The sequence below is a fragment of the Triticum urartu genome, unplaced genomic scaffold (genome assembly GCF_003073215.2).
Source record: "Triticum urartu cultivar G1812 unplaced genomic scaffold, Tu2.1 TuUngrouped_contig_6537, whole genome shotgun sequence".
Taxonomy (NCBI): Eukaryota; Viridiplantae; Streptophyta; class Magnoliopsida; order Poales; family Poaceae; genus Triticum; species Triticum urartu.
In genome coordinates, this window is record NW_024117306.1 from 1 (window position 1) to 12,536 (window position 12,536).

Here is a 12,536-nt window from a genome sequence, read left to right on the forward strand (position 1 = left end):
CGAGTCGCATCCGGCCAGATCCGATGGAGGCGGGCTCCTCCGCGCCCGCGGGCCCCGCGCCGGGGCCGCCGCCCTCCATACCCCCCTCCGGCGACCAGGGCGTCTGGGCCGACGTCTCGCCGCTCATCGCCGCCGCCTGCGCTGGTAAGCTCGATGCGCCCAGCCCGCCTCCCTGCTGTATTTTCTAAGACGTTGAAAGTTACAGTACAAGTTATTTTGAAGAGCCGGGAGTATTAGCAGGTCTACGGACCGTGGCTCGGTCGATCTCGTGTTGTGTGTGTGTGCGCGCGCGCGCGCGCGTGCGTGTGTGCGGATGGCTGCTTGATCGAGTTCACAGTGTGTTTCCAGCAATGTGGAATGCGCGCTTGCATTGGACTGACTAGACCTGTACTCATTTTCTCGCGTTACAAGCAGAGTACAATTGGCTCCTCCTTTCCTTTGCAAGCAGAGGGACAATGGGTTCCTCTGTTCCTGACAGAATCGATTACGAAGGCCCCTAGGAGTCGGTCCTGTCTGCGTGAGTTTATGCGGTATCTTATATCATGGATGCGTTGCCGCAAGCATGCAGTTTCATGTACTGGAGCAGGTTTGTATCATGCGTATGGTCGGAAGATAAGAGACATGCCGACACTGTGTTGCTTTCTTGTAATCCCTAGGTGATGTGTGAATTTTGGTTTGTGCCAAGTATGCATCTATTTGGTTCTTCGAACCAATTTGGTGCTTGTTTGATGGATTCGGATCAACCTTAATTGAACCGAAATCTGTTCATCCAAAGCGTTTGAGTTTAACCCATGTCTATCCCAACTAGCCCTTAGGTTGCTGCATACAGTGCCTTCAGAATTTTAATGTGTGACCAAATGTTGCCCTATTTGAGAGGTATATGCATAGCCATATGGATAACATGTTTGGGGGTGTCTACTTTACTTTGTGACGTCACATGACCATGATCCAAATGTTGCCCTACTTTACTTCTGCTTTGGTATGCAAGCAGGATGGCACATAATGACATCATATTTTCACGTCTTCCTTCTGTTAAATGCTGAAAACAGATAAATACCATTACTCATGTTCTCATTTAGTGGTTTCACAAGATTGCCTTGTGCATGGTAATGGGGATTGTTAGAATAAAAAACCTTGCTGGTTGCCTGTTCACTAGTTCTTATTCTTTGGTGCCCCATTGTGGAAGTCAACTGTAGCTGGATGCAGTGAGGGATGCACTGAATTTGGAAAGGGGCAAAGCTTGTGGTGTCTGAGCTTTCATCTACCCTCTTGGATCTCCCCCTGGTTTGGCTTACCTGGGGTTGAGCTAGAGGGTTGGAGGGAGCGATCGCCCACATGCCAGGATTACCTAGAAGGATACACATGAATAATTTTGTGAATCATACCTATTGATCACTCCTTTTATTTATATTGGTGGGAAGGAGTTCAAAGTCTGTTCTCAACAACATGATATGAATTGTTGGTCAGGGAAATTTGTTGTCAGGATAATATTATATTACTAGTGCTGACTGGACAAACTGAAAATTTAGTCTGTTAATGCAATCCTTATTGATAATAGACAGGACATTAGTCATTTTTGAGAGAACATTTATTCTGGACAGACAGGAAGTGAGTAACCTCATTGAGAACAGAGAATTTCACTCATGTTAGGATTTAGGATTATAGGCTTGGGCTTAAGTTTAGGGCTTAGGAGTCGCATTGTTTGCTTGCATCTATCTTAGATCTGTGTTATTGTGCCTATTTTGAGTTGACTTGCGCATAGTGTGCCAATGTGGGGGCAGTTATCTGTTAAATTTTTGCTTGAGCTCGTAATGAATGGTGTCTCTTTATAGACCAGTCTCCCGAACTCCTGATAAGAGAGAATTCCAATAATATGGACCTAAAAGATAGATTAAGATATAATATATAGCTTCCCAACTGGATTATAGAAACGAAATATAACTTATTATGGCTAGTGTTGTGGATTTGTGGACTCTTGGGTTTGATTAGCCCTGTGCGTGACGGCACCGTCACTGGTGTGTGTCTCCCCAAAATAACTCCAAAACAATTTTGATGTGAATGTATCTAGGACTGTCATATTTGAGCAGATGCCTGAAAATCGAGTCGACGCTGATATCTGGTAGTTAATTTATTATATCTATCAACTGTTCTCCTTCTAATTTCTTCATGCTTGTAGATCTCCAAGATGGGGAACTTGTTCATGGGGAGAACTTCAGTTTGTTTGCCGCAATGTCTGCATTGGAAGTAAGGACCTCATTATCTCCCCTGCTCTTTTGCTGTGTTTCAACTCCCATTTTTTCTGTTGCGTACTTCAGAGTGTCAAATGATGTTTTTGTGTTTACTAAATTATTTTACGCAACCAGTGGTTACTAATTAGTTGACATGTACTCCCTCTGTAAAGAAATATAAGAGCGTTTAGAGCACTAGAGTGGTGATCTACACGCTCTTATATTTCTTTATGGAGGGAGTAGACATGGTATTTTTTAAGTCACCAGTAGATGCTTTTAAACTTTTCCCTATTAAGCTTGAACTTGAGTTGCTTTGATACTGAGTTCGGGATATGCAAGTTTGTTGCATGAAACTTGCACTTGAGTTGCTTTGATCTGAATTCTGGACGTACACCTTAGGCTTGGAATTACTCTTGAGTGCTGAGCCTCACTATACAACTGATCACGACTCTGTACAAGCTTTCCAGTTCATAGTGAGAAAGGCAAATACCAGAATTCTGATTATATTATTTCAGGATACTTTGGTATTATAGGCCTGCCGAGTGACTCATTTACCATTTGATTTGTGGGATTTCAATTTAATTATTTAGATCCATTGCTTAATTGGGTTCTCTGCATCTATTGCATCTTGATACAGATAATGGACCCTAAAATGGATTCCGGTATCGAGAGAAGTGGATATTATTCCATCGATGAAGCCATAGAAGATGGCATTGCCCCAGTTCCACTTAGTTTGGACAGAACACTTGACATTCAACGAACTCTTGATGTCATCGACCATCTTTTCTCATGTGAGGTACTTCAGTGCAACCATGTCTAATAAGCAGGTGTTTCATTTGGCTAAACTACTTTATCGGACTGCTTTATTTTTCAGGCAACCTGGCACAAGGGTCACACTCTAGCACAAACCGTCTTCACATGTATCTACCTTATGAAAATGGAGAGAATTTCATCGCATGCTGTCCTAAATAGCTTCTGCAGGATTTTGCGTGCTACTTGTAATTCTGTCATTTCTGTCGTTTCAACTGCCCGAACTCATGAGGTACTTTTGCTGGAAATTTTCTATCGCCATTCCCCACTGATTTCATTTATATGTACTCCGAGTCTTGACATAACGAAGCCGTGCATGTTGGTTTATGCTCGTATTTAATTTCATATACGACGAGTAGGCGCATATTGTTATTGTTGAAATGTGGAGATTCCAGTGCAACAAAAACATCATCTCCCATGTCAGACTACCTCTTTATGAGTGGAATATGTAATGCGTCACTTTTCATCTTTTTGTCTGTATAATCAATGTTTCCAGTGAGATGCGTATGTGCTCTGCTCTTTCATCTATTATACCTAAAAGGTGATTCAAAAATATTTATCATCTTGGTGAACTTCATTAGGACTGAATACAGGCACCTTCATTAGGATGTAAGTCCGGTAGTTGGTTGTTTCAGTGAATTTGGTTTCTGACAACCCAAACAACAAAATTCGGCAAACCTGAATTTGTTTTTCATTAACTGCCAAAAGAAATGAAAAACATACCTTGAGTTAACTGGAAATTTGTCTTGTTTGGTTCGGTGTCCTGTTCCGGTTTTGGCTTTCCTGTGCTATGCCCAACCTAGGGGCTTTTGTTGGTTGAGATCTGTTCACATAACCTATAGGATGGCATGAAAATCGAATTTGAATACAGGTTGGTCTTGTTAATATGAGTCAATTTTATCTAGTTTTTAATCTAAGTACCATACTTCCACTTATTACATAAGATATGATCTTTATCGTATGCTTTTGTAGGAAGAAGACCTCTTTACGATGTCTTTTGGACTGCCTTTGAATGGTGAAGGTGATGATAAGTGCTTGTCAGTTCTGAACTCGGTTGAAGAGACAATATCTCGTCAATTGCGTGCATGTAAATCCCAAGCATTATCCAAGAAAAAAACACTAGAAGGTACTTGTATTGCCGTTGCAGATATCCTTTGATTCAATTAAATGTTCATTATTTTGCGTTGTGTAAAACCTTGTTCCTTGTTTTATCAATTTGCTTATGTCATGGTCCGAAGTCCAAAATTGCAGCCTTTTACAAAACATACAACTAAATATATGTTCCTGCTTTTTAAAATAAAATTACAACTAGCTTTCCTTCGGCTTGGAAATTTGCGGACTGCTGATTAGTTTGCGTCAAGTTGTTTTGTATATGGAGTTTCTAAGTAAGTTGGTGCATCATCTTAAAATATATACCACTTAGTCTTTAGATTACGACACCAAATTATAAAAGAATTTGGACGCTGGACATTTGAAATAAAAGCGAAGTTATTGAATTGCTTATTTGATTTGAACATGCGCTGTAGGCTTTGTGTTATTAACTAAAAAGTTTATTACTGCAGAGTTTGAATCACTGCAGGATAATCCTGAGCTGGAAGAGGGTTACTGCAGAGCCTTGTTGTGCAGATTACGTTTTCGTAAGGTCTTAACCCATGTTTCCTTTCCAATTCTTCACTTCAGTTGTTCAGTCTAATTTCGTCAATGCTGATACTTGATGTGTGTATCATGTTGGTTATCTAAGCTTATGCTCTGTTATTGTGGTAACATGGTGGTTTCAAATTAAGCAATGGGAAGTCAAGTTATAAACTGGTGCTATCTAAATTGGGAAGTTTTTAAGAATTTGCCAGTGCATTCATTGGCACCTCGATTTACCACTCGATGGATTCTGAACGACTGTCATTGAGACAATTGAGTGAGACTGAAATGGCATTGAATTGAGTGGCAATTCTCACTTTTCTCTTAAAATTGTCAGCGAGAGGGGAGGGACATAGAGTTTGTTTCGGCGTTACAGCACTTTACCCACTATATGCATTGATTGTGATTATGATCAACAACAACAACAACAACAAAGCCTTTTTTTATTGCGATTATGATATTGTTGCTAAAACTAAATGTTATGTTGTATATATCACAGGGAAACAAGTGTTTTTTAAGCTCTACGCGCTGAGCGAGCGTTTTGCCTCCGCCTTGACCGTTTCCGACCAAAACGCATGCTTAAGCACAATTAGGCGCTAGGCGTTTTGCCTCCAGCCCAGTGCCTAGGCGCATGTTAAGCATGCGCCTAGGAGCACCTGATTTTTCAGTATATGGAAATGTGCAAATAAGGACCACCATAGCTGATTGCATAAATAAATGCCAAGTTTAGTCCTGGGTGATCATCTTAATGATGCTTAAGAGGGGTTTTCATCAATTTCTAAATGTCATCACATGTCTGTATGGCCGTGTAGCACTTTACCATGTCATCATGTGCATTCATGTGCATGAGCAAACCTCATGCAAGAAGATGATACATAAGAGGTTTTTAATTGGTTTCTGAGTGTCTTCACATTTTTGTTGTTATGTAGCATTTTCACCATGTGGTTATGTGCATGAGGAAACCTCAAGGAAGAGGATTGGATTTGGCTCGCAAGCATGTTACGTCATGCTTGGCTGAGCTTAGTTTGATGCTGAAGTCCCAAGAGTTCCTTAAGTCTCGGTCTGACATTACATCGCAAAAAGGTGATGAAAGCTGCACCACTGCATCAGGTTGCTGCCCTATTGGCTTTGATGTCAGTCTGAATAGCAGACTTCTGAGTCCAGCACCACCGCGTGCTGTTCAAATACTCGCCTGGAGTGATGTAAGTTCACATCGGTGCCATAAATTATGCTTCCATACTAGTGAATAGTTTCTGTATACTCCTTTTCAACTTGATAAGCATTGCGTCAACTTCATTGTTACAGGCAATTAGGTACTTTGAGAAGCTTCTGCATGATCTAGATATCATTTGTGCTCTGTCGCTTGATCCCGTGCTTGAGAATGTTCTTCACTTCATTGCACAGTTCCAAAAATCTGTACCTGATTTGGTTCCTAGAGCATTTCTTCAGGTGGGTCACACTGACATGCTTCAAGGGCCATCTTTATCACTGTTATGCTGTAGATGTTTTGACTCATCTGACATTAGTGTTTTATTTCCCCTGGATTGCAAAAAATGACTAATATCTGTCTGCTATGTTAGATATAGAAAAGGTTTTGTAGATTCTATCATTTATGTATGAGATCTGTTTTTCAATTGTATTTGTATATGTGTATGAACTATTCTTTAACTGATTGCTGTACAAATTTGGTTATGAACCATTGCTTTCTGTGGATGTGGAGTATGTCATACGTTGTAGTTATGCAGTAAGTGCTACTCTTGGATTTTGTTTTCATTTGGTATGATTTGTGAACTTCAACTTTATGATTGTCACGAATCTAAACACTTCCGGTAGTTGAAGTCTGGATATCAGAATCGAACTACTTTTCCTTATTGTTAACAATGTGGTTAGCTTATTTCTGCAAATACCCATCCTTCTTTGTTTCGTTCCTATATCCATAACTGATTTTTAGGAGACTGCTGTTTCATTACTATTTTTCTTTATAAATTGATCCCTCGCGGAAATCCCTTTTGGAGCTCGGCCTCCAAATACAAATTTGAAATTTCATCAAAATTCATGTTTTTATATTTCAAAAAATTCTGAAAAAAAATACAGATATACATGAAGACATAACATACATATGTGTAAATTTTCAGTTCAAAATACATTGAAATGAGGGCTGTGCAAAAAAGACAAATCTGAGGCTATTTAACACATGATACTATTCATCCTCCCAGGTCATGATTTTATCTTTTTTGTACAGGCCACAACTCAAGGTATTTCGTCATGAATTTTTACACACATGTGGGTTACATCCTTACATACATGCTTTTTTTTTCAAAATTTTTTGAACCATAAAAGATTGAATTTGAATTTTTCAAAAATAAAGGCCTCCATGGAGCTCGGCCTCCAAAACGCCTCTCTCGATCCCTCGGTGGTATATAAATAGCTTTGAGGTTTTCTTAGTAGTCCAGTAAAGGATTCATTTATGTTGTAACAGTAAAGGATTCATTTACTGGCTCATTTTCTGTTCCATTAGGCCTTCTCTTGTAGAAATATGATTTGTTTCCCAATCCTAAGTCTTATCCTGGCAAATATGTATTCAGTGAATTATGTTATAGTTTGTTGTTTCCCACTTACATTAACATGCAAAAATCCATTGAAACAGACTTTATTGGTTCAAGATGGCAAACTTTATGGGCGAGACTTGTTTTGCGATGTAATTTCAAGGGCTTTGTCATTACCGGATATTATAGGAGATAAGGAATTCCAGTCGAATGAGTTTGTAGTGCAGCTAGGTCAGGTCAGCCACCAGGATTATTCCTTTTTCAACCTTTACGTCATATATATTACTCATGCAGTCATAAAAATATACTTCCTCTGTCCCATAATATAAGAGCGTTTTTGACACTAGTGTAGTGTCAAAAACGCTCTTATATTATGGGACGGAGGGAGTATATCTGGAGTTCTGTGCATATCATTGATCAAGTGCATTAATGACCTTGTAGTTGGTTATCAACTTGCTTAAAATTCTCTGTACAAACACTGCATGGCAACGGCGCAAGCTTGGGAAGAGCTTGCAGGATTGGAGTACCATTTCCATACAGGTTTGTTACACATACAATTTTCTACTTGCTCCCTTTTGCTGTTTCCCATAAGTTGCACATCATTAATACCTGTCTTCTTGCTTTGTTTTCTAACATGACCCTGGATCAAACACGCTTAGCTAGTGAAACTGACCTTGGATCAAACACACTTAGCTAGTCAAATTGTGAATGCAGTTTCATGCTAACCTGCGGTTCTGTCTCTAAAATTGGTTATTGCTATGTCAGCTATGAATGCCATTATATCTTTCATAATCATGCAGAAAAAAAACTGGATTTCTGAATTAACCTTCCCCTACTGGGTTGCGTGAGTATTCACTTCATCGTGGTACTGAGCACTTGCATGTTTCTGTCACTGTTGGTAACTTGATTCTTGAGTAATGATAGAGGAAATGCCCTACTAGGACTATCATTTTATGACAAGGTGAAAGAAAGGGATCAATCACAAATGGGAAAGCAGTAATTTTGGTAGTGTCAAATGTGCCCTGTTTTTACTTCTACTATTACGCAGCCAACTGTTAAGGGCTTATGATGATTACACATCTATAATAGTTTGAGACCGAGCATTCTATGGTTGTGACAGTTTGACCATTGGTCATCTCTAGATCTTACACTTATATTGTTTTGTACCTATACATATTGCAGTTGGAGCTTGCATTGAAAAGAGAGTTCGGTGAAACTAGGAATGTCTTGGCCGATGAGGTATCTCTGGTTTCAAGTGCTTGCTGTAGTAGTTAGTTGTCATATATTTTGACATTGTTTTGTTGGTGGTGCAGAACATGTGCATGAGAGTATCAAAGCAACTACTTGTTTGGTCTCAAGAACATACATACTGGATTGCTTCTCGGTTTCTCATATTGGGTTTTGAGCTTGACCTCTATTCTCCGAGTGAATACTGTATGGTGTACTGGTATATGCATGTGGTGTTTATAAAGCTGATAGAGAAGATGCAGTTACGAATCCTTGCTAGCAACGAAAACTGTAAGTTATCATGCCTGTTCAGAATTTTTTGTTAGATTATTGTCATTAAATTACAGGTAGATGATGTGCTTCTAGATTTCCAATTTAGCAGGGTTGTCAATATTATAAAAATGACCATGTAGCATTCCGGATGTCTATCAGATATTCAGATATGTCAGCACCTTGATGGTTTGAGTTGCATGTTGTGCATCTTACTGCTTCATGTATCTGCCTCTTAGAATCCATTTGGAAAACAATAGAATTAAGAGAACAAGAAGACTACAGGAAAATAAATTGCAGAATTCAAACGGGAGACTGTTTAAATAAATAAGCACACATTGCCATCCAGAAGCTGAAAAGGAAATTAGACAGAATGAAATATGTAATTACGTCAAATCAAAACTTCCTGTTTTGGGGGTATATTTGGTTATAATATTCATATATTGTTACTGGTAAGTGGTAACACCACTATGGAGAAAATTCATTTGATGCTGTTTCCTACTAAGTTTCTATAAAACACCATGCCATCTTTATCAATATTCTCTTAGTAGATTGGTTTCTAATTTGTCCTTATTGTTATCGGTTCAGCGCGAAGAAAAGGGAAAAAGAAGAAGGATCATTCAAAGGACTCTGTACGAGACACACCATTTCCTCCTTCATGTTTATTGCTTCAGTGCTATGTTCTATTATCAGAAGGACTTTCAATGGTACATATGGCACTAATGCCCCTCCCTCCCCGGCAACGTAGAACAGTCACAGAGCGTAAATTATATATATACCACCGTTCCCTGTTGCAACTAAACAACATTTATCTGTTTGCTAATGCAGTTGCTGGCTGCCCTGAGGAAGGAAAGCAAGTCATTCCAATCACCAAGTATCTTCAATACTGAACAAGAGGTGGTTCAGATAGTTTTGTGAATTCTGATATCCTTATAGACATGGCTTTAGACGAGTCTGACGAATCTTGAACCACTCTTCGCAGAGATTCATGCAGCATTTCGATCTTCTCCAGAAAGCACAAATACCCGAGTGCATTACCTACTACAGTTTCAAGGAAGCGGCTGCCCAGGCATACATGGCAGTCAGTACTCAGCCTTGAAACCCCCCATTCACTAGTCTTTCCCTCTGCTTATTTGAACCTAACCGTTATTTTTTACAGGACGTAATGAAATACAACTTCTTCAAGGAAATCCAGAAGATAATCCCCTCCTTGAAAGGTAGTTTTGCGAGCGAACCAGAAAAGCTTGCAGAGCTCCGCCAGATTGAACAGGTTGCCGAGCACAATAGGATAGCCCTAAACATCATCAACCACGTTGGTGCTAGCGATCCGAAACTGAGGGTTTCGTTTGAGTTTACGCACCACCCCCACTTTGCGGTCGCAGTTGTAAAGAGATCATAGGTTCTTCTCAAGACAGGGTAAAAGATTTTCCAACTCTGTTTTAGTGATGGCACAGCTCGGGTCTGTCATTCTTGATTGTTCATTTGGTTCGGGCAAATCTCTCTTTAGGCTGCACGAACGTGACAATTTTGTAGACAACAGGAAGAATATAGCAAATGCCAGGAAAGGCTCACGCCCCTGGCTTTATTCTGTCTAGCAATTTTTGATATCATTTATTCTGCAAAACACACTGTACAAATGTTCTATAATTCCAGCGAGAAGTTGTTGGCAGATTGAGTTTAGTGGAATTGTTGTGTTATCTAGGAGGGAAGCAGCTTCTCTTATGTTGTTTGTGGTATTTTGGTAACACAACACAAGGCACTTTCGAAAAGGATATATTGAGCAGTGCATCAATGTATCACAAAGATGATATAGATGAAGTGAAGTAAACATATTCTTTTCATTATGCATAGCAATGCATTGGTCGGTTTCCACAAATTCATTTATCTATAAAATCTACACTGCATCGGCTTGTATATATTATCATTTCATCACATTTAAATTGGGATACATGGCATATGGAATTTGGGATATCATGTTGAAATGTCCCCAACAAGTCTAGCGATGTTGTCCATATCACTAGATTTGCTAGTTGCAACAAGTTACGAGCATATCTTGTGGTTGAAACTTTTTTCTTTTTTGGAATAATTAACTGCACTGAATAAAAGTGCATGTAGAATGAAGTTATGTCTTGTTCTTATGAGGAAAGTTATGAGCATAAGTTCAACAGTAGCACCCTCTCCAAACATCAAGGGTGCATACATTTAAGCATAGGCATGTGAATGATGAATTGCAAATATTTCCTTATGATGATAAACCATACATGGCATGATAACACCAATGCAATATATCCATGTTTCTATAGACTGCTACATGCATATATAGTTAGTACTCCACTCTCCAACCGAGATACCTTTGCACCATGGGTATTAAGTAATAAAACAAAATATTGCTTTAATTGACAATATATTCTCTTTTACTTCCAATTCATCACAGAGGCAACTGGTCAACTATAATAATCACTCACAAAGATCAACCTCAACTAATGCACACAAGTCCATCTTGCAGATCTTTAATCCAAACAGTCCAGTGATTGAAATACTACATTGGAGAGCATATATACATCTATATATATCATGCATATCATTAGTAGGCCAAGGTACTTGCAAGGGAACTGCATTATCGGCATAGGAAACTGATTGAGCAGAGCTTCAAAATCCAGCCTGTAGCAACAAATAGGATACACAAGGCTCTTGGCTAGGTTTGCACAGAGACCCGGAGCAATACCGAAGCTATATAGGATCTGCTTGGTTACCTCAATGTCAACATGAGACGGCGATATGAATAGAGCCGCATCATCTGTGTAGAGAGTGACCCGCATAAGTGAAGTTGGCAGCTGAACTGGGGTAAGTGCGCCAACCGAGCAAGCTTTGTTGAACAACTAGTGGAGGGAGCATTGCGATCTTAAAAAGCATCGGGGAGAGAGGGTCGCCTTGCCTGATGCCTCGCCGATGAAAGAATCTCGGGCCCAGTTCCCCATTAGCCATTGTTGGAAATATGCCCTAGAGGCAATAATAAAATGGTTATTATTATATTTCCTTGTTCATGATAATTGTCTATTGTTCATGCTATAATTGTGTTATCCGGAAATCATAATGCATGTGTGAATACATAGACCACAACATGTCCCTAGTGAGCCTCTAGTTGACTAGCTCGTTGATCAACAGATAGTCATGGTTTCCTGACTATGGACATTAGATGTCATTGATAACGGGATCACATCATTAGGAGAATGATGTGATGGACAAGACCCAATCCTAAGCATAGCACAAGATCGTGTAGTTCGTTTGCTAGAGCTTTTCCAATGTCAAGTATCATTTCCTTAGACCATGAGATTGTGCAACTCCCGGATACCGTAGGAGTGCTTTGGGTGTGCCAAACGTCACAACGTAACTGGGTGGCTATAAAGGTGCACTACGGGTATCTCTAAAAGTGTCTGTTGGGTTGGCACGAATCGAGACTGGGATTTGTCACTCCGTATGACGGAGAGGTATCTCTGGGCCCACTCAGTAATGCATCATCATAATGAGCTCAAAGTGACCAAGTGTCTAGTGTCGGGATCATGCATTACGGTACGAGTAAAGTGACTTGCCGGTAACGAGATTGAACGAGCTATTGGGATACCGACGATCGAATCTCGGGCAAGTCCACCCGGGAACAGCCGCCCCGGCGGAGCCTGCGGACCATAGGGACTCGAATGTAGCCTCGGTCCCACAGGTGGTGGCAGACGAGGACCACGAGGAGGGGTGATGCCTCCTACATCGCGCCACTCCATAAAATCTGGCAATCCAGACCGTACAGGGAACAAGTCCCTCATGTCCA

The 12,536-nt window shown here is 40.1% G+C and overlaps 1 protein-coding gene across 2 annotated transcripts; it reads left to right on the forward strand.

The window, feature by feature from the left end:
• Positions 1 to 12: 12 nt before the first annotated feature.
• LOC125530754 (N-alpha-acetyltransferase 35, NatC auxiliary subunit) lies at positions 13 to 10,396 on the forward strand. Of its 2 annotated transcripts, XM_048695155.1 has the most exons (16): positions 13 to 144; positions 2,177 to 2,244; positions 2,866 to 3,024; positions 3,103 to 3,270; positions 4,011 to 4,164; positions 4,601 to 4,680; positions 5,603 to 5,875; positions 5,979 to 6,122; positions 7,321 to 7,455; positions 7,661 to 7,759; positions 8,402 to 8,458; positions 8,533 to 8,737; positions 9,305 to 9,423; positions 9,545 to 9,613; positions 9,699 to 9,797; positions 9,876 to 10,396. In XM_048695155.1, the coding sequence occupies exons 1-16, from the start codon at positions 24 to 26 to the stop codon at positions 10,113 to 10,115; spliced, it is 2,190 nt and encodes a 729-aa protein (XP_048551112.1). In that variant the 5' UTR covers positions 13 to 23; the 3' UTR covers positions 10,116 to 10,396. The 2 variants fall into 2 exon arrangements, with proteins under 2 accessions (XP_048551112.1, XP_048551113.1); XM_048695156.1 differs by lacking the exon at positions 13 to 144 and having other exon boundaries at positions 2,866 to 3,019.
• Positions 10,397 to 12,536: the final 2,140 nt, after the last annotated feature.